At 38.9% G+C, this 21,616-nt stretch overlaps 4 protein-coding genes across 6 annotated transcripts; 2 read left to right on the top strand and 2 right to left on the bottom strand.

Moving 5' to 3' along the window:
- The first annotated feature begins 63 nt into the window (after positions 1–63).
- LOC135935935 (TBC1 domain family member 20) lies at positions 64–3,256 on the top strand. Its single transcript, XM_065478569.1, has 9 exons — positions 64–141; positions 190–402; positions 460–582; positions 672–821; positions 882–976; positions 1,064–1,257; positions 1,666–1,882; positions 1,936–2,045; positions 2,291–3,256. Exons 2-9 carry the CDS (start codon positions 210–212, stop codon positions 2,487–2,489), a joined length of 1,281 nt encoding a protein of 426 aa, XP_065334641.1. The 5' UTR covers positions 64–141; positions 190–209; the 3' UTR covers positions 2,490–3,256.
- Positions 3,257–3,313: 57 nt separating this feature from the next.
- On the bottom strand, positions 3,314–14,688 carry LOC135935910 (synaptic vesicle glycoprotein 2B-like). Of its 3 annotated transcripts, none has more exons than XM_065478551.1 (12): positions 14,535–14,688; positions 8,092–8,340; positions 7,820–7,967; positions 7,447–7,627; positions 7,225–7,376; positions 6,475–6,656; positions 6,146–6,304; positions 6,001–6,089; positions 5,617–5,944; positions 5,178–5,412; positions 4,954–5,113; positions 3,314–4,234 (listed from the first exon to the last, which is right to left on the bottom strand). In XM_065478551.1, exons 2-12 carry the CDS (start codon positions 8,323–8,325, stop codon positions 4,054–4,056), a joined length of 2,049 nt encoding a protein of 682 aa, XP_065334623.1. In that variant the 5' UTR covers positions 8,326–8,340; positions 14,535–14,688; the 3' UTR covers positions 3,314–4,053. The 3 variants fall into 3 exon arrangements, with proteins under 3 accessions (XP_065334623.1, XP_065334631.1, XP_065334615.1); XM_065478559.1 differs by lacking the exon at positions 14,535–14,688 and adding an exon at positions 14,402–14,531; XM_065478543.1 differs by lacking the exon at positions 14,535–14,688 and adding an exon at positions 8,766–10,800.
- A 976-nt stretch (positions 14,689–15,664) lies between these two features.
- Positions 15,665–18,118, bottom strand: LOC135948310 (small ribosomal subunit protein uS5m). The gene is made up of 10 exons (XM_065497519.1): positions 17,960–18,118; positions 17,705–17,806; positions 17,513–17,638; positions 17,225–17,452; positions 17,121–17,155; positions 16,867–17,062; positions 16,596–16,795; positions 16,394–16,543; positions 15,889–16,005; positions 15,665–15,835 (listed from the first exon to the last, which is right to left on the bottom strand). The coding sequence occupies exons 1-10, from the start codon at positions 18,018–18,020 to the stop codon at positions 15,716–15,718; spliced, it is 1,335 nt and encodes a 444-aa protein (XP_065353591.1). The 5' UTR covers positions 18,021–18,118; the 3' UTR covers positions 15,665–15,715.
- Positions 18,119–19,004: 886 nt separating this feature from the next.
- Positions 19,005–21,477, top strand: LOC135941690 (uncharacterized). The gene is made up of 6 exons (XM_065491329.1): positions 19,005–19,112; positions 19,169–19,320; positions 19,538–19,739; positions 19,830–20,169; positions 20,232–20,425; positions 20,941–21,477. The coding sequence occupies exons 1-6, from the start codon at positions 19,053–19,055 to the stop codon at positions 21,259–21,261; spliced, it is 1,269 nt and encodes a 422-aa protein (XP_065347401.1). The 5' UTR covers positions 19,005–19,052; the 3' UTR covers positions 21,262–21,477.
- Positions 21,478–21,616: the final 139 nt, after the last annotated feature.

The raw sequence follows: 21,616 nt of genomic DNA, 5'->3' as shown, positions 1-21,616 counted from the left end.
GGTGTAAAGGGGGCTGAGGCTACCACGCCCACTTTTCCATAAACTCAAAACACGATCGGCCAATTGTCAGCTGGCAGAGAAAATACGCTTCATTCAAGTCTGTCTTAACTTCTAAACTCAGAGATTCCAGTCCGGACCTGAGTGAGTAATCAAAAGCGATCCGATGAGATTCGATTGGATTATATCCAGATTTCACTGAGAGCATAAGCATGGAGGGAGACGAGATGAAGAAAACAGATCATACGCTTGAGGCCTCAGACTTGTTGACGGAAGGCATGGGACAACTCGACCTCGACGCGGACAGCGAGCCAGATTTTGAGGAACTCGATGTTGACAAATGGGATGAGGGCAAGGGTGATGAAATAATTTGTCCTGCCCCGTCAGAGCTAAGCTTTTCCGAGGGTGACAGAAATATCGCTGGATGAGATTCTTCATGTTTTTAAAATTTAAAATTTCCAGAGCCCGCATTGCCTCCTGTTCTAAGGCGGAAAAGGGACGATCTTTACGCAATCCTGGCTGCTGAAAACGTGGACAAAGCACGGCTGATCCAAATGGCCCGTTCTGAAGGAGGACTTGTTAATGGTAAATATTTCAAAGTTTTTTTTAATGGGTGAAAAATACATTAACATAAAAATTGCGAAACGATTATTTGTTATTTTCAAATTTTTTAGATGAAATAAGAAAAAAAGCTTGGCCATTGATTTTAAATATAAGTGATGAGCAGACTGAGGAGCTGCCAACTCAGGAGGAGATAGAAGCGCATCCCGAGTACAAGCAGGTCGTGATGGATGTCAACAGATCTCTGAAAAGGTTTCCTCCTGGTGAGAAAATTTCCATCATTATTGCCTCTTCATATTGATTTATATTAACTATTGTTCCAGGTATTCCTTATGATCAAAGAGTTGCCCTGCAGGATCAGCTTACAAGGCTAATACTTCGAGTGATCATTAAATACCCCAATTTGTGCTATTACCAGGTATTATTACCAACTATTATTATGGCTGTTTACTCTCACAATTATTTTTGGTAGCATAAATACCTTTAAGATATTTGTTTTGTTCAGGGCTACCATGACGTTGCTGTGACATTCCTACTAGTTGTCGGAGAAGAAAAGGCTTTCTACATATTAGAGAAGTTATCCACAGAGCACCTGAGGGTCTGCATGGAACCCACAATGGACACTACGTCGCGGCTGCTCAATACAATATACCCATTAATCAATCGTAAAAACCCACAGTTGCACGACTATCTTGAAAGGTCATTTTACTTTATTTTTACTTTGAATTCCAAATCAAGTCTAAACTTGTGTGAATTTGCTTTAATCATACCTCATGAATTTGATTGATCAGCGCATCAAATTCTTGTGGGTATGTTTGAGTAGTCTCCCTTTTTCACAGTTTCAGCTTTCTGCCTCCATTATAATAAGCAAGCTCTGAAGTTTTGAATCTTAAATTATTATAATTCTTTGTTATTCTTGCTTAATCAATATATGAATAACAAGATAAAGATTATTAAAGCAAGGCGTGGGCAAAGAATACCAGCACATTTGATGAGTTCTTATATGAAGAAATAATTAATGAAATATTTTACTCATTAAAATAAAAATATTTCATCCACAAGCAGAATGAAACCAACATTTTACACCTCTTTGTGCAACTCATTTAGGTCTGAAGCGGGCACCTTGTTTGCGCTGCCATGGTTCCTCACCTGGTTTGGTCACTCCCTCAGCAAGTACAATGCAGTGGTACGAATGTACGATTTCTTCATCTGCTCAGCGCCGCACATGCCTCTCTACGTCGCAGCAACGATTGTCCTTCATCGGACAGATGAGGTGTTCGAAACGCAGTGTCAGATGGACTACATGCATGGCCTATTGTCTCAAGTAAAAGAAAATTCTAACCAAGACCGTGGGAATATTTATTTTGAGAATTTTAGCTTCCGGACACACTGCCATTTGAGGAGATTTTGAGGCAAGCAGAGAGACTGTACATCGATTTCCCACCAGAGAGTATTGAACAAGAGGTCCATGAAAGAACATTGCGAGAGTACGTGGAGTCGTTAGGCTATGTTGTTATCTGGTGACTCGATTAGATTTTCGATCGAGGAATGAAGACTGCCTTGCGATTTTTGTCACAAAGTTCCAACTTATTAGTATTAAATTTGTAAGACTCGTTGAAAGAGACTTGATAGATATAGAAAAAAGGCATATGATGTTTGGCTGTGTTTTAAGTTCAAATAAAAGTAACTCCCAAATATTGATGAATGAAAATTCTCATTTTCTAAATTTCAGGTACCAGATGAGGAACAATCCCCCGGTGAGAGCAAAACCGGTGGTGAGAAAGAAACCATCGCCGTATTCATATTTCGGTTGGCCAAGGCCGAGCACATATGTGCAAATGGTGTTTGCCACCGCGTCCGTCATGTTCAGCATCTACATGTACATGAAGGCCGGCGGCGAGTCGGGGACGTTGCCAATTGCGCCCAGCTAGCTAATAGTGAAAATTGAACGACTGCTGCCAAGATGAAACACACAGCAACCGCAATTACAGACGCAAACATTAATTAAAGTGGTGGTGCGAAGTTGAAATTTGTGATCTAGTGTGCTCTTGGGTTTCCCGCTTTGTGTTTCCTATTTTTTTTTTGTCCAACGATTGCACATACAGCCAAATACATTTCTCTGATGACTTGTGATAATTCCTCAGGGTTTGTGCGTTTGCCACTGGCGTTTCATGAATGAGTTCTCATCCATCCTGCACAAATAATTTCCTAAAGTAGAGATGAATTGCCGATTCCTCACTAAACTTGATGTCGAGAGCGTTGCTTGATGTTAACTGAAAAGCTAAATAATTAAAACTGAAGTACTGGTTTTCTTTACCAGAAACTTGCTTAACTATCTTCCTATCGTAGAAATTACAATCATGTAAATTATGACAGCTGATATTGATAAAAAAAACATCACGTTTTCTCATATTATTTCACATTTTAGAAAAACACTGGCTGTCTTTGATATCTAACAATCAGAAATCATTTTAGTGCTAAAATTCCGCGTCAAGTATGGCAAATTCAAACCCTATTATCTTTCTAATATGTGATTATTTATTAATTTTCAGCAGTGCTTATCAGACACTAGGTAATCAATATTATTATATGTGCGATATTGTTGGAAGTCTTTGCTCACGTAAAGAGCAAATTGAAAATATTTATTCTCTAAGAGTCGGGGCATGTCATTCATACACATTAAAATAATCAAAATAGATTTGAGTAAATTATTGATACACATATATAAAAACGGATTATATTGAAACAAAAAATATAAAATGATTTGCAGATCGTTACTTTATTTTACCAGCCTATAATTTAAGTTTTCAGGTATATTAAGATGAGTACATTTCAACACCTTACATCATCAGAACATAAATTTTTTACACATCTTATAGGTACATGACAGAGTAGAAACCCTTCGACAAATTTAATTAATAATAATATTATGCAGAAATCAACTTTGCAAAGGACGAATGAATTTTTCAAAAAGTTTGATTGCGTGATATAAAAATTTGCAAGCTTAACCATTACTTGTCGCAGGTACCCTTTGGAATATAAGTGATGAATACATTAATTATTTAAACCATAGTTTGAAACGTAGAAAAAAATGAATTATTAGCAGTTCATTGTCAGCAGGGAAATTTGAATTAAGTGGATATTATCGGAATAAAAAATATAGACCTTTTCCAATGTCCAGCATTTCGAAGAGCAACATGATCAGCATCAAGAGAATACATTGAGTATTTATGTTTAAAAAATCCTACAACAAAAATCGTGATTTCAGTCCCTCTTGAGATACAAACAGACAACTGTCTATCACGTTACTTTTAGTAAGAGCAGAGCAGGATTTAGGTTAAGAAAAGCTCTGCTGAGTTGGCCTTGTTCCTTCCACAAAGAAACAAGCCAAACAAATCAAAACTATCAAAAGAGATATTTTCAACCAATGTGAGCAATGCGATTAGTATTCAGAGTCCGTGTGTATGAGTGTTTAAGATTTACAATTTTGTATAACTAGAGAAGGGCCGTGCGAGCCTCAGGAAGTTGGGTGGCTGTCAGACCAGCCACGGCAAAGGAGGCAGCCGCCAGCATGGCCGGCACTCCTCTGCTTGAGTGAAGCAGGTGCGAAAAGGTGGTGAAGCCCAGCACGGCGCCCAGTCTTGATATGGCAGCCAAAAAACCAAATCCTGTCGATCTGTACACATTTAAGAATAAAATCATGAAATTTAGGTTAATAGCATATCCCATAACATACTACATCAAAGTACACAAAAATTATGTTGAAAGACATTGATCGGTTTGTTCTTGTGGTCAAGAGTAAATTTTCTTTCCGACAAGGATTTTAATAATAGGGCTTCAATAAAAAATAATGATAGTATAATATAGAGATATATTTATGTAGGAGATTAGGATTCGACAAAAGTTACAGACTGTTACTTTGATTGATATGTTGCTTGTTGGATTTTCAAATTGCATTAATAATTATTCCAAACAAAAGAATATTCAAAAATTGACTCCAACGATCAGTTATTCGATTCCTAATCTAAGCCTAAACTATTCGTGAAGAAATATAAATATCACTTTCCGAAACAAATAATGTTCACATTATTTATAGAAAGAAAATTTTTAACAAATTCAACTTATCTATTGTTTAAAAGTATTCACCATTTGAAAGAAAAATGCGTTAGCTGGTAACAACCTTCCAGTTAAAGAAAAATGATTGATGGCTTCAAAATGACGTTTTTTACAATTAAAGAGAATTATGGCTTTTCAAATATTAAAAATGGTTTCCAATATATTTTTATGAGCCTCGCATTAACTTGTGATAAATTATTTAAAGCTCAATTTAGTTAGACAGTTACCTAAATTTAAGAACCATTGTGATCCATTTTAATTTTAAAAATTGTTTCATACCTAAGGTGGGTGGGGTATGACTCAAGAGTTGCCACAGCCAGAGAGCTCCAGCCAGCGACGAAAAACAAGTTGAGCACCGACTCAAAAGCGATGATAGCACGCCCAGAGCTCAGCAACCATATGAAAGGGGATATGACAGCTGCGAGCAAGAACGTGGCGCCTGCGTCAAATCAGAAATTTAATCCTCATGAGCGATCGACTGGGAATTGGCGTCAGTGGCTCACCAATGATTTTGATACGACCAACTCTGTCAACAAGGAAAGCGCACACGAACGCGCCAGGTAGCAGCGCCAGCTGACCCACCAAGTTCTCGGTGAAAATGTCCTGAAGGTGGATGTTGTAATCGAAGTCCAGGTGACAGCCTTGAGCGAGACTCAAGATCGAGTTGTTTACCAAAAGGCAGCGCTCAAAACGGCCACTGGTGATTCCGCCAATCCAACCTTCCCCATCTTCATCATCCTAGCAAAATTTCAATGCCTGTAAATCTTCATTGTTCCAACCACTGAAACCCAGTCCACTCCCTTGTAAAAGTTTTTCATTTCAGTCTAATGCTCATTAATTCATTAACAAATTGAACAAATGCTGACTTAACTATGTACTAATAGAATGTTTCAAAACTTCACTGGTCCATTAGTGGAACTGTGCAAAACGGAGCTAACTAACCTTGTATGGCAAGTTTCCCCACCAGAGGTCTGTGTCGACGAAGTGCGAGCTGATGATTTCAGTGTCGCGGAAGAGTGTCCGACTGGAGCGCACGTTCGCAAAAGTGCAACTTTCCACTGTGCAGTTTTCGAACGTGACATGACTCAGGGTGAGGTGCTCGAAGCGACACCCAACAAAGCTCGAGCCGGAATAATTGATGTTCTCCAGCGACTGATTGAACGTGATGTTGACATACACCTTGTCTGAAACGCGTTGTGCTTTGGACGAGTACAAAACATCCCGCAGGGTGCTGATGTACTCAGGAAACCACAGGGTCAATCCATAGAACCTGAACACGCCCAATTGGAGCCCAAAATTTATATACTCTTAAGAGCGGAAACTTACCCAAATGCAGCGGATATCCAGATTACTAGTAGAGTGATTGTTAATCTAAAGTTTGGTGAGCAAAATAGCTGCACAAAAGAATTCCAAAACTGCGAAACATAAGTTAGCTAGGATCTAATTAGGCTTGTACAGAACGTGAAAATACCAATTCTAAACTATAGATCATGTCTGCCAAGACAGATTTTCCAGGGGAGGCCGATGAGTAGGGGCCTCCTAGGCCGTTGATCCTTTTGGTTGGCAATTCAAGCTCTGACAATTGATACTGTCCAGCACCCTGGCCTGCATTCTCTTTTTTGCTGTTGGACTGCAATAAAACAAAACATAAGTCGTTTATTTTCTTCATTTAATTCATTTATCTATGAGAGGAATTATAGGTGAACACTTTTTAGCTAATGATTAAAATAAGATACTTCTAGCTTTCCGTTATTGCTGAAAGCTAGTGGTTTAAAATAGCTTGAGTGACAAAATTGATACCTTAAAAATGCGCTGGTATGCAAGCATGGCCTCCACGTCTTGCCCAGCTTCTAGTAAGTGGCGCGGAGATTCTGGCGAAAAGATGAGGCCAACAATAGCTGCGAAGCAGGGCAGGGTGCAGAGCAGCAGGAACTGATGCCACGCGGAAAAGTGCTCAGAGCTGTCCTCAGCCACTTGGAGACCTAGATTATAAACAGGCGATGAAATAAATACTTTAGTTCAATGGGAACATACAAATGTAGGAGTCAATTCATTGCAAATTCAGAAAACTAATCCTGACATTTTAGCAATACTATTTAGAAGAGTTAACGCAAATTTTAACGTTCAAAGTTCCTTGTCTATAAGAAAAAATGTATGAAAATATCACACTTCTCGGTCACCTTTTTTTATTTACTATTATTGCTTCGCGGCAGATGTCTTCAGTGGAAATAAAAGCAGGTCATTGAGAAATTGAGGTAATTAGTGACCATTAGAAGGATCAGGAATTATTTTCTTAGCCGCTACCTGCAGGATGAACGTCAAAATAAAAATTTTATGGTCCTCACACTTCTCAGTCTGACCATTTAAACCATATAAATAGAATTTTTGGTACAGGTAGATGCAGTGTTTTTTAAGGTTTGAGATGGTATTAGTTTCGATCATCTGATCAACCGTGACATGAACGTTTTTCCCAAATGTAAAACGTAATTTTAAGGAACAAACGAGATGTGTGTGACCAAAATTTAAATGTTTTTCGTAATGTCTGCACACCTGTGCGAGGGAGGATTATCCAAGCCAGCAGGGCGACGTAGACTCCTCCTAGGGCCCACATTATCACCAGTCCACTGAGGTACCTGCCTCTCTCATTGCGCGGCAGGAACTCCGAGTAGTAAGCGTAAGCGACGGGCAGCGAGCCACCAACACTAGAGAGCAAACGAAGAACCGTCGCACTCAAATTTGAACTCTCGCTCAGCAGGGGAGAACCACACTCACCCGACTGCGCTGCAGAATCTGGCAGTCATGAAGGTGCCATAGGTGGGCATAAAGGCTGCGATCACGCTGAATCCAGCGTTGACGCCCAGAGCCGACAGCAGCGTCCGTCGACGGCCCATTCTGTCGGCCAGGTTGCCCCACAAAGTGGCGCCCACCATCATGCCGACAAAAGTGATTGCACCTATGACAGAAAAAAAGGTCACCAATCAACATACTTGGCGCTCCAAAATTCTAAAAATGAATATTTCTTCGTGATTGGGAGAGTTTACAATATTTTCGTAATTTTTTAAAAGGTTAATCTTATGAGATAAGTAAAAATGGTATATTTTACACTACTCAAGCATGTTTTAAAGCAGGACAAAAAATCACCTACCCATCCAGTCTTTTTCTGTCTGTGTGATGCACATTTCCACCTCAGCACTTGGCAGAATGTAAAACACGACAAACACCTCGACCGAGTCAGCGGCCAGGCCTAGTCCTGCCACTATTAGAAGCAGGATTTGGAAAGATCCGAGGCCAGCCTGTCCAAAGAAATGATTTAAATTACATATTAATTATCTTCACCCAGAGCAGACGAGAGATTTTTGCATTATTATTATTATTTTCTCATTTTATCCCTGTCTGATTCAGGGGGTGGCTTCGGACCTGTTTGATCGCGTCTTCGTGGAACTGAGAGAGCAGCGAGGCGTCGTCAGCCGCGATGCCGTACTCGAGGCTGTCCGTGCTGGGCGGGTTGCCCTGCTGTATGGCAGCAGTGGGCTCCTCGTGGGGCTCTACGCTGTCCATCATGGTGTAGGTGGTGGTGCGCCGGTTGCCGGTCACAAGCGCGGCATTCTCGTCGCTCGCCTCCTCATCATCCCGTGGGACGGAGACAACCATCGCCGCTCATTTGCCCTGCACAAAAATTAAAAAGGTAATTCTACGCTAAATAATGGTTGATAACACTTCCACGTCTGTATTTTAATTTTTAATCGATTGATAAGGAAGCTCAAAGTCATTTTTCTGTCAATGTAGTGTTGCTAAGGAGTCTAAGGGCCTGCACACTGACGTGAGTGCCCATTATATATTTTACGCGGATTTCCTTAGCTGCCCAGAGATGAGTGACCTGGATTTATGAGAGTACAATGTCAATATTGCAACCCGATCAGCACGCTAGGCTCTCCGCCAGTTTTTGGCAAAAAGCTCTCACGCGAGGGTGACGAGCAGAGCCGACCGCGAGAGTGTTAGACTGTGCGAGTGTAAGGTGCTGGTGTGTGCCTCGAGGCCGGAGGGGTCAAGGTCGCGAAGGCCGACAGCGGCTCGCCAGGTCACATACTCACCGTCGTGCATTTCGGCGCCGTGCGGAGAGTCGGTGTGGGTGAGAGAAAAGTGCAAACCACACGGCCGGCGGTCAGAATAATAACAAACAAATTGGCTAGGCCGCTGCTGGTTTCAGCTTTTCCGAGCTCCCTTTCTCTCGTCAGCTGCGATCAATAACAACGGGTGGGGGCAGCGGGGGGAGGCGAGCACCATGGTGACGTCACACGCGCCGACTGAGCAGCGAAACCCGCGACGATCACACTCATTGCGCTAAAAATTACGTGTATACCCGCCACCCTGGCCTGCTGGAAAACAGCCCTTGCGGCGCGAATTGCGCCTCGTTATTCGCGGGATGAGCGCCAAATTTGTTTGTTTACACTGCTGCCCACCCATTTATTCCGTGACTTTCGCAACTTGCGGGAAAAAAATTTATTGGCAGGAACTCTGGTCATGTCTCGATAAGCGTCCACTTCCTTTTTGTGATTCAATTAGTGGTCTCTTAACAAAAGTTGTTTGTCTTTGTATGAACGAAATTTTGGTACGGGGGTGGATGGTAATTGAGCTACCACCATATATTCCGTCAAAATAACCCAATTAAATTTTCTTATCATTTGGCCTGACATCTTTCAAGCGAGTTAAAACATATAGACAAATTATCAACGGCAATATTTTTTCTCTTCAAAGCTAACGCTTTGTCCGGCCTTTTTTTGTATTGTTATTTTTTTTAGCTGTTTTATGCGCCATATTATAATAAAAGTATAAAATATGGTCGGAATAGTATAAAAATGGAGCTTCTTTTATACGGGAATTAATATTAAAACAGAAGTATATTTTGAATTCAAAAAGCAATATTATTTTTTTAAATTAAGAAACCAAAAGAGTTGAATACCAATTTAATTTAAGAAATGCATAAATAAATGAGTAAAGCGAGTAAAGTCATTCTGCAATGAATTTATCGAATTTATTTTCTTCGTTTTCCAATTATACATATACTCATTTGCTTACAAAGTGTTGAAAATCTCGAATGATCTAGCAGGTTGTCTGATTCGACTTAAATCTATAAAAGCTGCAATGGTCAACCTGCGTCTACTTATAGCAGAAGACCACCCTTCCCTTATTAGACTAGAAATATATAGCAATTAAACATAATTTGTCTTAATGCACATTTTTCCATTTTCAAAAGAGTCTTCAAGATGTCGAAAAAATTATAATAATCCTCTTAAAAAGGAAAAATACTCATAATATCTTCATTTCTTAATTCCGAAGTGAATTTGCAGTGGAAATCTGTGTCTGCCAGAAGCACAAAAAGTGCACCAGGCCAATTAGTGTACACTCGATTGCGCATTAATTTGGCTTTGGTGAGCAGTCAGTCGGCGGCCGGGAGACGTTCTGCTGTGCGTGCTGCGTGGGTGTTTAACTGGAAGACGCCAGCCTGCTGACTTCACATCACAGCGCACCAAAAGATTCATATAATACGCCAAAGGAACTTGTTAATATACGCGTTCGCCATATCATTCAGCTGAAAACGCTCGTGACACGACATTAATTAGTTTCTCAGTGATCGAGGAGCATGTAGGGAATTAGAAAACGCACATTGTAGCGCGTAAAACGCCACTGGTTTTTGTCGTTGCCACTCTCGTTGCTGATCATACCATACGCTTTGCTGTACATTAAAGGCTCCCACAGCACTTATTAACAAACGAGGCCTGGCCGGCATGCCAAACTAGCTGAATTACACCGATTACGCAACCGTTTATTAAGCCAATGCATTTTGCGAATTTAATATCTGGTCCAGACTTATGATATAGTTCCGTCACAACGCGCATAAAATTAAGTACAAAAATGAGATCGTACCTCAAATTACATGGTTCAAACTATAATAACTTGTTCAGAGAAGGAATATTACTTTGGAAACTTCGAAGGTAAAAGCTTCATAAACACGACACAAAACTTGATTGCGATTCAATGGAAACATCTAAAATGATTGCTAAACAAGCTGAAAAGGTCATATGAAGGATATCTTAAAGGTATTTTCACTTCACATGATATATATGATAAAAAACCATTTTGGGTAAGATCAAAAATAAAAGCTGCATTCCCAGTATAAAATTTGGAATACACCATTCCATGAAGAAAATCAGGGTAGAAGTTTGTAATTTACAATACCAGGGAAAGATATTAAAAATGAAATGGCAAATAAAGTTTTAGCAGTGTCTCTTGCGCTTCATAAAGACAGTTAGTCTTGGAATTATGGCCTAAAAAGGATCATAATTAGATCTTTGTTCTTTTTGTGCAGAGGGGTAAAAGCATGCTGTCGAGCATTCATTCATTTGTGAAAAAATGACAGGTAATTAGTTTTTAATATTTATATGTCTTTTTAGCTTGTGTTGTTAAATTTTTGCTGACTGAAACAACTCCATTGTTTTTAAATCCCATTCACTTGGTGGAAGACGTTGAATTGTAGGCTCAGATATTTCAATCGTATTTTTGTTTAGCTGAGATCTTAAGCGCCTTCCAAGAAACGTTAAAATAACAATTTTTAAAAGTTAGCTGTTGGCTTTACGCACCCTTCTTATTTAACTCAATTGATTTTTTCTATATGAGGCAATCAGTGTATTTTTTGTCCTTGTGAGTCCTTGTAGCGAAGGGATAAGCCAGCGAAGCAAATATATACACCTCGCTCGCAATTATTTATTTAATCGGTGCATCTTCTAAATTTCCCTTCACAGTCCTTGAATAAATTTGAGATGAATTTAATTTGTTCAACAAATCTACAAATGTTTTTTTTAATGGATTTAATAAAGTATTCTATAAGCTAAAATTTGAATTGACACCGTGTCGTGTAGCCCGGTGTAGCCTACTTTGTTAAAGCTAGCATAAACAAATATTCATAATATCTGAGAAATTATGAAAAGCCAATTACGAAACCTTGAGAGTGTGTCTCCGTGCCCGCTATTCCATCAGGCAGAGAAATTGCGACAAAGCACATACAAAGCAAATAAATTATTTGTATTTTTACTCTATGTAAAACATATACCTACATGGTCTGTTCGGATTCTCTTTTAACTCGTGCATGTATACGTGTTTGCCACGCATCTACTGAATGTTCATTTTATCCCCGGCAGGCAACGCAAAAGCTATGCAACCGGAGCCCGGTGGCGTCATGCGGGCTGCCGTACAAGCGACCGGCTCAGCTCTCGGCTCAGGGCTAATGCCAAATGCGTACACGCGCCTCTTACTTACATTGCTATTAGCTTTCCATTCGTAATATTGGCCACGCTGCTGACAAGCGTGATCATTTTATCAAACCCGCGCGAGCAGTTCACTTTTTAAGCGTGCTACGTGAATTATTAGTGGCGACCTTTCAGCCGCTCCCGTGAGACTCATAACAAAAAGACATCTGCCGCCGCCTAAAAAGAAAAAGATTTTCCCGCAGGAAAAAGAAAGTGTACCATTAAAAAGCACTTTACTACCGCATTATTTAGCGAGCGGTTAAAATTTACGCCCGATGGGACAGGAGAAAAAAGTTCCAGTGTAAAATATTTGAATCAGTTTGTTTTTGGAATTTCGAAAATACGGGTGTTTTGCTTGACATTTAATTTGAAAAGACGACACACCATACCATATTATGGTAATGCAGAACGGTAAGACTGTCTTGGACCCACTTGCGGTGTGAAGAATGGCCTACCACTCATTTTCTGGGCATCCGCATTGCTCTTTTGTCGCTATATTAAACGCGTCTTTTATTGGCTTAAGGCCAGATGCGTGCGTAAAAAAGCGCAAAAATTTAAGTCACATTAAGTCAGTCATAACTGGTCATAACCAGAGAAAGAGAGAATTATCAACCGCATCAAATATGAATTAACGCCAGATTTGAGAAAAACTTTCTAGTGATTTGAATTTAATTTTAAGTAAAAAGAGCAACTTTTCAGTAGTGAGAGATATTAATTGAAATTGGACTGGATGAAAATTACGATGCTTTTAACATGCACATATAAATACTGCCCAACAACTCCTCGACCATATTATAACAATATTCGAAAACAATTATTAATGGGAGTAGATCTGCCGAATCAAACTCGTTCGTTCATATTATTGCAAATTGGCAAAGAACTAATAAAAATGATCGAAAAAAAATCTGGAGGGCTTTTGATGGTTAATTTCAAATAAATTACCATGTATTAGTTGATTTTAGATGCAAAAATGTACGAAAATACTCTTGGACAAATCGCGTAGTAAAAAACAAGGTAATAGGGAAATGCTAAAAATTAGGGTCTGCTTTGACTAGAAAATTTATACGAATGGTCTATTTCTAAAATTTCCATCTTCTTTTTATGGATTACTTTGTCTGACAACGATACCATACGAGCTTAATACTTGCTTGTCTGCAATATCTGTAGTTGTGTTTAATTTTGCGATTTTATTGTTTCACAATCAGCCTTTATACAATGTCTCAATTAATGTCAAATAAATTTCTTATAATTCATAGAAATATTAGGCTGATTAAATCATGCAATGCAAAAATGTTTAAATTTAAATGAACTCCGCGTGTTGTGCTCCTTTTTACTTTTTACCACTATATTCGTTCGTAAATGCAATCTCAGGATAAAGAGCAGCCTGTTTTTCATGGTTTGCATGCATGAAAGCAAGCGAGCTCTGCCTTCTAAGAAAGAGTTACGGCAAAAGTTACCCAGCCCAAAGTTTGAGCACGCAACAGCCCTTCTACAATTAGAGGGAACCGACGACAACGCGCGGTGACCTCGTCCGAAACGAAATCCTCTGAAAATAAATCTTTCACAGCCGCGAGAGTAACAAGTTTGCCCGATTTTTTCAGGCTTTTCGCTTTCGCCGTGTTTTTAAAAGATATATATGGGGCGAGGTGAATGTCGTGCAAACTCGCAGCTAGTGGCAAATAAATTTGGGTGTCGCAACGGCGGCGTACGCCCAGTAGCAGCGTCGACAAACAAAAGCCTCGCAAATGTATGCGTGCTTGCGTTTTTATTTACGGTGGGCCAACCTAAAACTAATAATAACGCCAAACCAATCTAGTTTACTCAACACAGCACAAACAACATTCGGCGTGTCACATTTTGCACAAAATACTGAGTAACTTTCTGCATGGGGTGGTGGGCAACGCTGATTACTTTTTGCAGCTTGGCACATTGACCAGCGCATTGATTCTGCCGAATTTGATTTTAACTCTCGCTTTCGTGAGTTTGGATCAAGAATATTAAATTGATTTTTGTCTACAAGCAGTTGTTCTTTGGAAGCGGAGAGTAATATCACACATTGTAAGTAAGTGTTCATAAAAAGGGTTGGGCGTCAAGGTATACGATATCTATTTTATAGAAAGTGGAAAATAGCCAACACAACTAAACTACGCTAAGCCTGGCTAAGCCAAATTGCTCCATAAAAAAGAAAATTTAAACAGGGTGTTAGTTAACAAACAGCATACTCTAACCAAATAAAACAATTTTATTTTAAAAAATGTCCCAAATTATTGCAATATTTGGAAGACCATGCTTGTTCATAATAAAATAACAGTTAACCTCGCCTGAGAAGATGAGGGAAAAATTGTAAAATCAATAAATATCTGACTCCACCAAAATTATAAATAATTTTCAAACAGCAATAATAAGAATAAACGCTCGCTTACTTGGTTTCGACAATGAAAATCAACAAGGGCTGTGAGGCGACTAATGTGAAAAGTCACGTCAATCGTGGGCTGAGCTCCCCTGGGGGCTGGTAACCCCCGCCCCCGTGAGCACGGCCGGCTGGATTTTAATTACCTTACTGCATGTTGAGGGCCGAATTGGTGTGTGGCGGCACACGGGGAGCGCTATCAGACTGGCCGCAATAAATAACGAGAGAAGGAGCACCGACTGTGCGTGTCTGCTATTGTGGGCCACTGCGGCAGCAAAAGCAACCCTTGGCCTCGCGATCGACGCATGCCCGCCGCCGCCAGCTATGCACACATGCTATCTATCTATACTATACGATACATAATATACACTATGTTCTATTCTATCGGCCTGCACACAGCGTTCATTATATACTCTCTCGCCTCTATTTACAGAGTGCGCTTGCTTTTTACTTTGCCGGCTCGGTGACTCTCGGATAGAACATGGTGATTGCGCCCTAATTACACATCGCCAGTTTTGATCACAGCTACAAAGCGCACAAGCCAAAAGAATGCTATTTGCTTCAACACGCTGTATTAACCCCTATTGGTGCATGTTTGACCCGAAATTTTTGTGTAATTATCCGATTTTGTAGAGAACCTGAGAAATTAATCACTATTGCAAGGCCATGGCCGTGGAAAGTGTGTTAAATTTTCAAGGACTATCTGGCAATGAGAACATGATTTTAAACTGTTAATTAGGAGTTGGCGTTTGATATTGAAAGGGTCGTATATCATGTTACAGCCAATTAATGGGAGTGACAAAGTCAGTACAAAGGATTTAAGATCTAAGAATGCAAATAAAAAAATCTGAATTAAAAAGAACAGTTGATGATAATGAGCTGTATGAATAAAAAATTAAGACATTGGTTTGTCAAATCCTTAAGCTATGCTATATTATTTCTGGTTCCCTATCCCTAAGCAATATAACTACTGGAGGGAGCAGATTAAATCTTATATTCTTATCTCGAAAGTCTTCAGCAATTTGCTCAGATAAATCATTAAGTCTATGAGTAGTATCATTGCTTAAACAAATGATATATTATACTTCAGAAAATGCGAAATTTACAAACAAAATCACGCCAAATAATGATCTTAAACTAAAACTTCCAGCTGAAGTTTCCACATAGAGCTTGTCAAGTTCATATTTTCTTGAAAATCGATTGAAAGGCACATCCTAGAAATTAAATTTCTATCCTGTAAACACTCATGGAAGTATGAATTGTAAAACAAATTGCATAATTATCACTGATTTATTTTTAGTTTCTAATACAACCTAGCTTCACCAGTTCATTCCTCAGGTTGGGGTTCCTCTCGAATCTTCTTCCAAGTTTTTGGTTTCGCTTCAGGGTACTTGTCGGTCAAAAAGCTACGAATCTCACCATGCTCCACAAGCATTCTCATTTTGACCTGAGGTAAAATGCCATTACATTGTTGGAGACAACTGCAAAGCGTCAACTCACATCATCATGATTTCGGCACCAGAGCGTCTTTTTCAGATGTCTTTCCCATCCTGGCAGTTTAGTGTAGAACTTGGGGAACGTCTTTTTCTTTAAAACCACACGTCCGTCCATCACGTACTGAAAGAATACAAGGGGAAAAGAATTTATTTTAGGTTTACAGCAACCTTTAGCCTGAAAAATATTATTTGAGGACACTTCTTAGGCAGTGTCAATTCAAACACACTCTTGCTTTATATGAAAAACATTAGTTTTCCTCTTCATTTATACAATTTACACTAGATCTATGATAATGCATGAAAATGCTACAATTTGTGAAGGGCCAACTTTATATGATAGTGACAGATAGTACAGTAAGTGGAATTAACTCACTCAAAAAATGGAATTGACATTTGAAATGGAACACAATATTTATGAGAGCTCAAAATGACCAGTGACGAGGTCAAATAATAATGATTATCATATATATACACATATGATTTAAATCCAAAGTAACGTCTATCTTCACCTGAGAAAAGTCCAGCACTTCATTAGGCTTGATTTCTTCCTTTGTCCTGCATTTGGCTGGAGAAGCAACGACTTTGGGGTAATTGCCACACTCTCTCCTAAACTCAACCAAGTGAAGGCCTTTCTCGTCTGCCATTTGTTGGTGGTTTTTCTGCAATATAAACATTTACTAGGGTACTTTGAACCCTCAATAACACGCAAACCTGTTTCAAGAGACCAATGAAGAAGGCTTTCACAATATTTTGCAAGTTTGTGGAGCCCTCAACTTTGGCGTACAGGTCCGTGATGCCGATCACTTCGCAAATAGTCTTGATCGCCCTATGGCACACCAGGCCAAACCCCTCAGGCTTCTGGCTGGCGAAGATCTTTGTGCGACCAAATTGAGCAAAGAAATCGTGCATGACTGGAAAAGCCAAAGTCAACGGAACATTAAACTTCGTAAGTCACAACAAAAAATAGAAAATGACCAATTACCTGTATGATTGTTGTAGAGTTCAAAGTACATGAGCTTCTGCCCGGCTCTGTTCTTTGCCCTTTTCAAAGCTGAACGGCCGTCAACAGATTTAGCAAGAGCGAAACCAGCTAGACCCTTCCCGTTTCCAGTCACAGCCAAACAACTCATTCGACGTCTCCTGCCGAAATTTCCCTTCATGTGGAAAACTGATTTGAACTGGAAAGAGGACCACAACATGACACGCAATGTTGAAAAAAAATCAAATTGAACAAACCTCCAACACTTTGGTATCAAAACCCTCAAAGGTGTCTGAAATTAACAATAAAATTATGCGGTTAAAATTGTATACTAAAATAAAACTTATTATCAAGTCCTCACCATCCCCAATTGGATCTGGAGGCCCAATTGACCTGCCAGGCAGTTTTGTGCCACTCCAACCTCGTTCGATTGGCAAAAGCCTGAGGTATCTGAAGGTGCTCATTTCGTCGCGCATCTTAATCAGCTTGGACATTCTTTCGGAATCCTCAGGAAGCTGCTGCTGCTTCACCAAGTCCTTGCCCTTCATGATCGGCGCAGACAAGCCAGGCCACATGATATTGGACTTGCCTGGATAGGTTCAAAATAATTTAAATGAAAATGATTCGCAGGAAAAGTGATGAACCTCACCAACTCCAATTATTTGGCCTCTATTCAGATTTTTTGCCGTTTTCTTTCCAGTGCCCTTGCCTCGGCCACGTTTCCTGCCAGCGTTGCTCACGCTCGTCACTCCCTTCCACAGATCCTGGGCTGGGACTAAATTTTTTTAAACCAATTCGTGGCTTGTTAATTACTGAGGAGCAATTTCTCTTAAATCATTACGCTTGTTGAAAAAACTGGTGTGTCTGCATTGAGGTTCCAAAATTAGAGCAGCTCGAATTGCTGGACTCTTAACAAGGAGGGCACCTGCTCCAGGACTCAAAGCTGCAAAGGAAAAACCTTTAAGAGAGGATTTTGGTAAAACTGAGGGGCACAGGGAGCCGGCTCAAGCTAACACCGACAATAATTCACAAACTTAAAAGTTAAACATTAGGAACATTGGCAAACTATGATATGTGAGGAGGAAATTAATTTTACCTTTTAGCGCATTTATTGTAATAGGCACATTTGAGAGAAGCCTCAGTAACGGCAGCGCCATCGGAAACTGCACAATCTTAAATCAAAATTTATGGAATCTAGTTGCACATTAGGGATGGTTAAATCACAACACAAAACACGCAAAACACGTTTTAGAAGAAAATAGAGGGGGCGTGTCAGTTAGCACTAGCAGGGACAAAGTTAGTAAAATCAACGTTAGGTGGCATTTGGCCCCTATATCTTCTCAATACCAATGCTCCATATTTTACGCACTGTTCTATCCTGGCGCTTGAAAGATGTGGGGGGAAAATGCTCTCCTAAGAGAAGTTCACACGTAATTCCTTACACCTCAAGCAAGGGCTTAGGACCCGCAAGATGAAATTTATGACAGTATTTGGATAAAATTATATTAAAAAATGGGTAAAAAGGTTAACTGGGAAATATTTCGGAATTATAAATGCTGTTTATTTTAGCATACTTAATATATTTTTGGCTCCGTTCCCCCTGTTGCTATACAAACAGGCCACAAAGGAGCTATCAGGCCATCCTAGAGAGCTTGGCATTCTTTTCAATCTTTATTATAAAGTATTATAAGTAAATAAATATTTGAAAAAAGCAGTGCCTAGGCCTAGACCATTTATTTGAAGAGAATACAGAAAGTATTCACAATATGGTTTCCATGAATTGTTGAAATACTACAAATTCATGGAATATAGAAGATGCTTCTGGTTTGCTTCTAGCAATTAATATTTTTATCTGTCAGACATATGTTGACTGGCATAAATTGAAAACTGCTCACCACCATAAGAAAAAACGGTATTATATTTCTGATATTTCTTAAATTTAAAAACGCATGCAGGTATTCTTGCTCTCATTTTGTGACTAGAGATAGGAAATATTTTTTAAAATAGTTATTTTGTAGCATTTAAGGCTTACGAGAAAGAAAATATAAAATTATCATAATCAACGTGGGTGTAGAATTTACAGCATTTGGCTCGATTTTATTTAAAAAAATTCTGACATTGCTTTATTTGTTTTAGGCATTAAAAACATGATTCGGGGAAAGAAAAGTTGCTTCCAGCATCTTCACTTCATGAGCGATTTGTTTCGTTCTGGGAAAGATTATGACTGCTCATTCAAAGTTGGCACGAAGGTGAATTATTTATAGTTGGACCTTTTTACACGCTCACAGAACCAGTGAAATTTCAGGTTTTCAGATGCCACAAACAGATTTTCAGCTGGGCGAGCCCACCCTTTAAAGCAATGTTACAATCAACAACATTCAAAGATGCATATAAAAATCCAGATGAAATAATCAACCTCGGCGACACTTCGGAAGAAGCCTTTGCATTCTTTCTTGAGTACTAATACACTACTTATATCTGCGCTACTTATTAAATTATTGAAGATACACTCTTATGAAATGATTTCATGATGCTGTTTGTAACATAACTATTTATTTGAAATATTTGCTTGCAACAGCTCCTTCATTGATTTATATATCCATGTCGATTTCAGTCGGTCATATTTTATACTGCAAAGTAAACGCTGATTTTAAAAAAAAAAATAATTATGCAGGTACCTGTATGAAAGGACAGTTGAGTTTCCATCGCAGAAGATAGCAATTGAAGCTCATTTTTTCGCACACGTATGGAATGTAGCATGTTTGGAGAAAATCGCAGAACACAATTTAGAGCAATCTCAACCTGAAGAATTGGGCAAACTTTATATAATAAGCAAGCAAGTTGGAAATGTTATGATTATGCAGCGCATCAAGGAGGTAACATTCTTTTATACAAATATTTAATTTATTGCAAGCTTAAATTTCGGTGTAGATTGAAATAATTTACTTAGCTTTTTTATGGTTTAGAAAATATGCCTTAACTTCGAGAGAGTAGTGGGATCTCCAATGTGGAAAACCCACCCTGACAAAAGCTGCGAAATCCTAATCGATGTTTTAAGCGACAGTGATTGCAATATCAGTATCCACTCTGAGATGCAATTCGCAGAAGCTGTGGTAGAGCTGCAGGTTCAAGATAAAGCCATTATAGGCAAAATTATCCGCCTAATCAGATTTTACACCGTCGGCTGCAAGGATTTTATAAATTTTATACGAAAATACCCTCTTTTGTCGCCAGACATTTTAACAATTCCAGAAGCTCAAAGCATAGCAATGAGCATCGTGCAAAAAAAACCTCTGCTACCTACAGGTGAGTTGTACTTTTTTATTGCAACACATGATGTTCATGAGATAAAATGTATGCACATATAGGTTTCTCCCACATAACTGAATCTAGAAAGGCAATGAAAGAGAGACATGATGTTTGTTGGAAACATAAACCAATTGAGAAAATAACACCAAACATTGAGACTTCATTAAAATTTTGGGTGGAGGATGATGTCTACCTGCTTGGAATCTATCTTGACAGCTTAAAATGCAAGAGGGAAATCTCTTGTAACTACGAGGTATTATTTATGCAGGGATATTCACATTAAAATAAAATCGTTTCTTTTCTTCAGAAAAAATTTGTGTCGTGTATTGTTTTTCATTTTGAAATGTTACGCTGTTTTTGTAAATAGAGGGTACGCGTTCGACTCATCTATTTCAAAGGATGCCGTTAAAATATTCTCATCTCAGCTCGTACTGTTACTTAATATTCTTAAAATTAAAAAGTCAATGACTGTGAGTTACAGCAAACATAATTTTGGAGTTATCATGGACACATATTTTTTCATGATTTATTACTTAATTTGTAAAAAAATGATCTATCACTCCTTCGCGAGTGAGCACCGATGTGAATGCAAAATATTGAGATAAACCAACAATTTAGTAACAATTTAATTTGATAATGACTTTGATAAGAAAATTAATACAACCTTGTCTCAAGCCTGAGCGTTGATCTACAATTTTTTCTTGTCTGTTATTTAGACGTTTTGTGTTGAATAAATCTTTCTTTATTTTACTTTTGGTGATATTTTAGGTGACGCTGATGTCTGGTGAACAAATTCTCAGCACTACCATTTTCCAAGGATTCCCAATGGATCACACGAAGAATTACACCAATATAAATCAGCAGTACTGCATTGAGCTCAGCAATCCGATTCTTCTTAAAGCTGAGGTGCCCTACAAGCTAGTTGTGAGCAACATGCTGGACGAAGGAAACAGTAACGTGACATTGAGGGCGAGTATCAGAAATAGGAAAAAGGCATGGAGGAGCTCAGTGACAAATATCCACTTCATTGGCAGCAACAAGACGGGTGAAATCTTTGGCTTGGCTTTGGCACTGCCTCACAACCAGTAGAAAATTGTATTATTTTGTACATAGTAGCAATACGAGTTTAGACGCAACAATTTTATTGTTAGCACAGTCAATCTTAGCAACTTTTAAATTTTTAAAAGCACTTAATCAGATAGATTTTATTATCTCTTTTTTGGCATTCTTGTACACTTTTATGTTGGCTATTTCTAACATAACCAGTGAAAAATAAACAACTGCAACGAATGCGAAAAGACTAACTTCAACTTGCATGGCAGTAACATCAACACAAATGCGTTAAGAAATTATGGAGGTCCACGAAGGAAATAAATAATTGTAACTAGTTTGGCGGCTTTCCACTGCATTTAGTAAATCTGGATTACTGATATAATACGTGAGA

The sequence above is a fragment of the Cloeon dipterum genome, chromosome 1 (genome assembly GCF_949628265.1).
Source record: "Cloeon dipterum chromosome 1, ieCloDipt1.1, whole genome shotgun sequence".
NCBI lineage: Eukaryota > Metazoa > Arthropoda > Insecta > Ephemeroptera > Baetidae > Cloeon > Cloeon dipterum.
The sequence above is the reverse complement of the archived record's forward strand: the minus strand, read 5'-3'. Positions and strand labels throughout refer to the sequence as shown.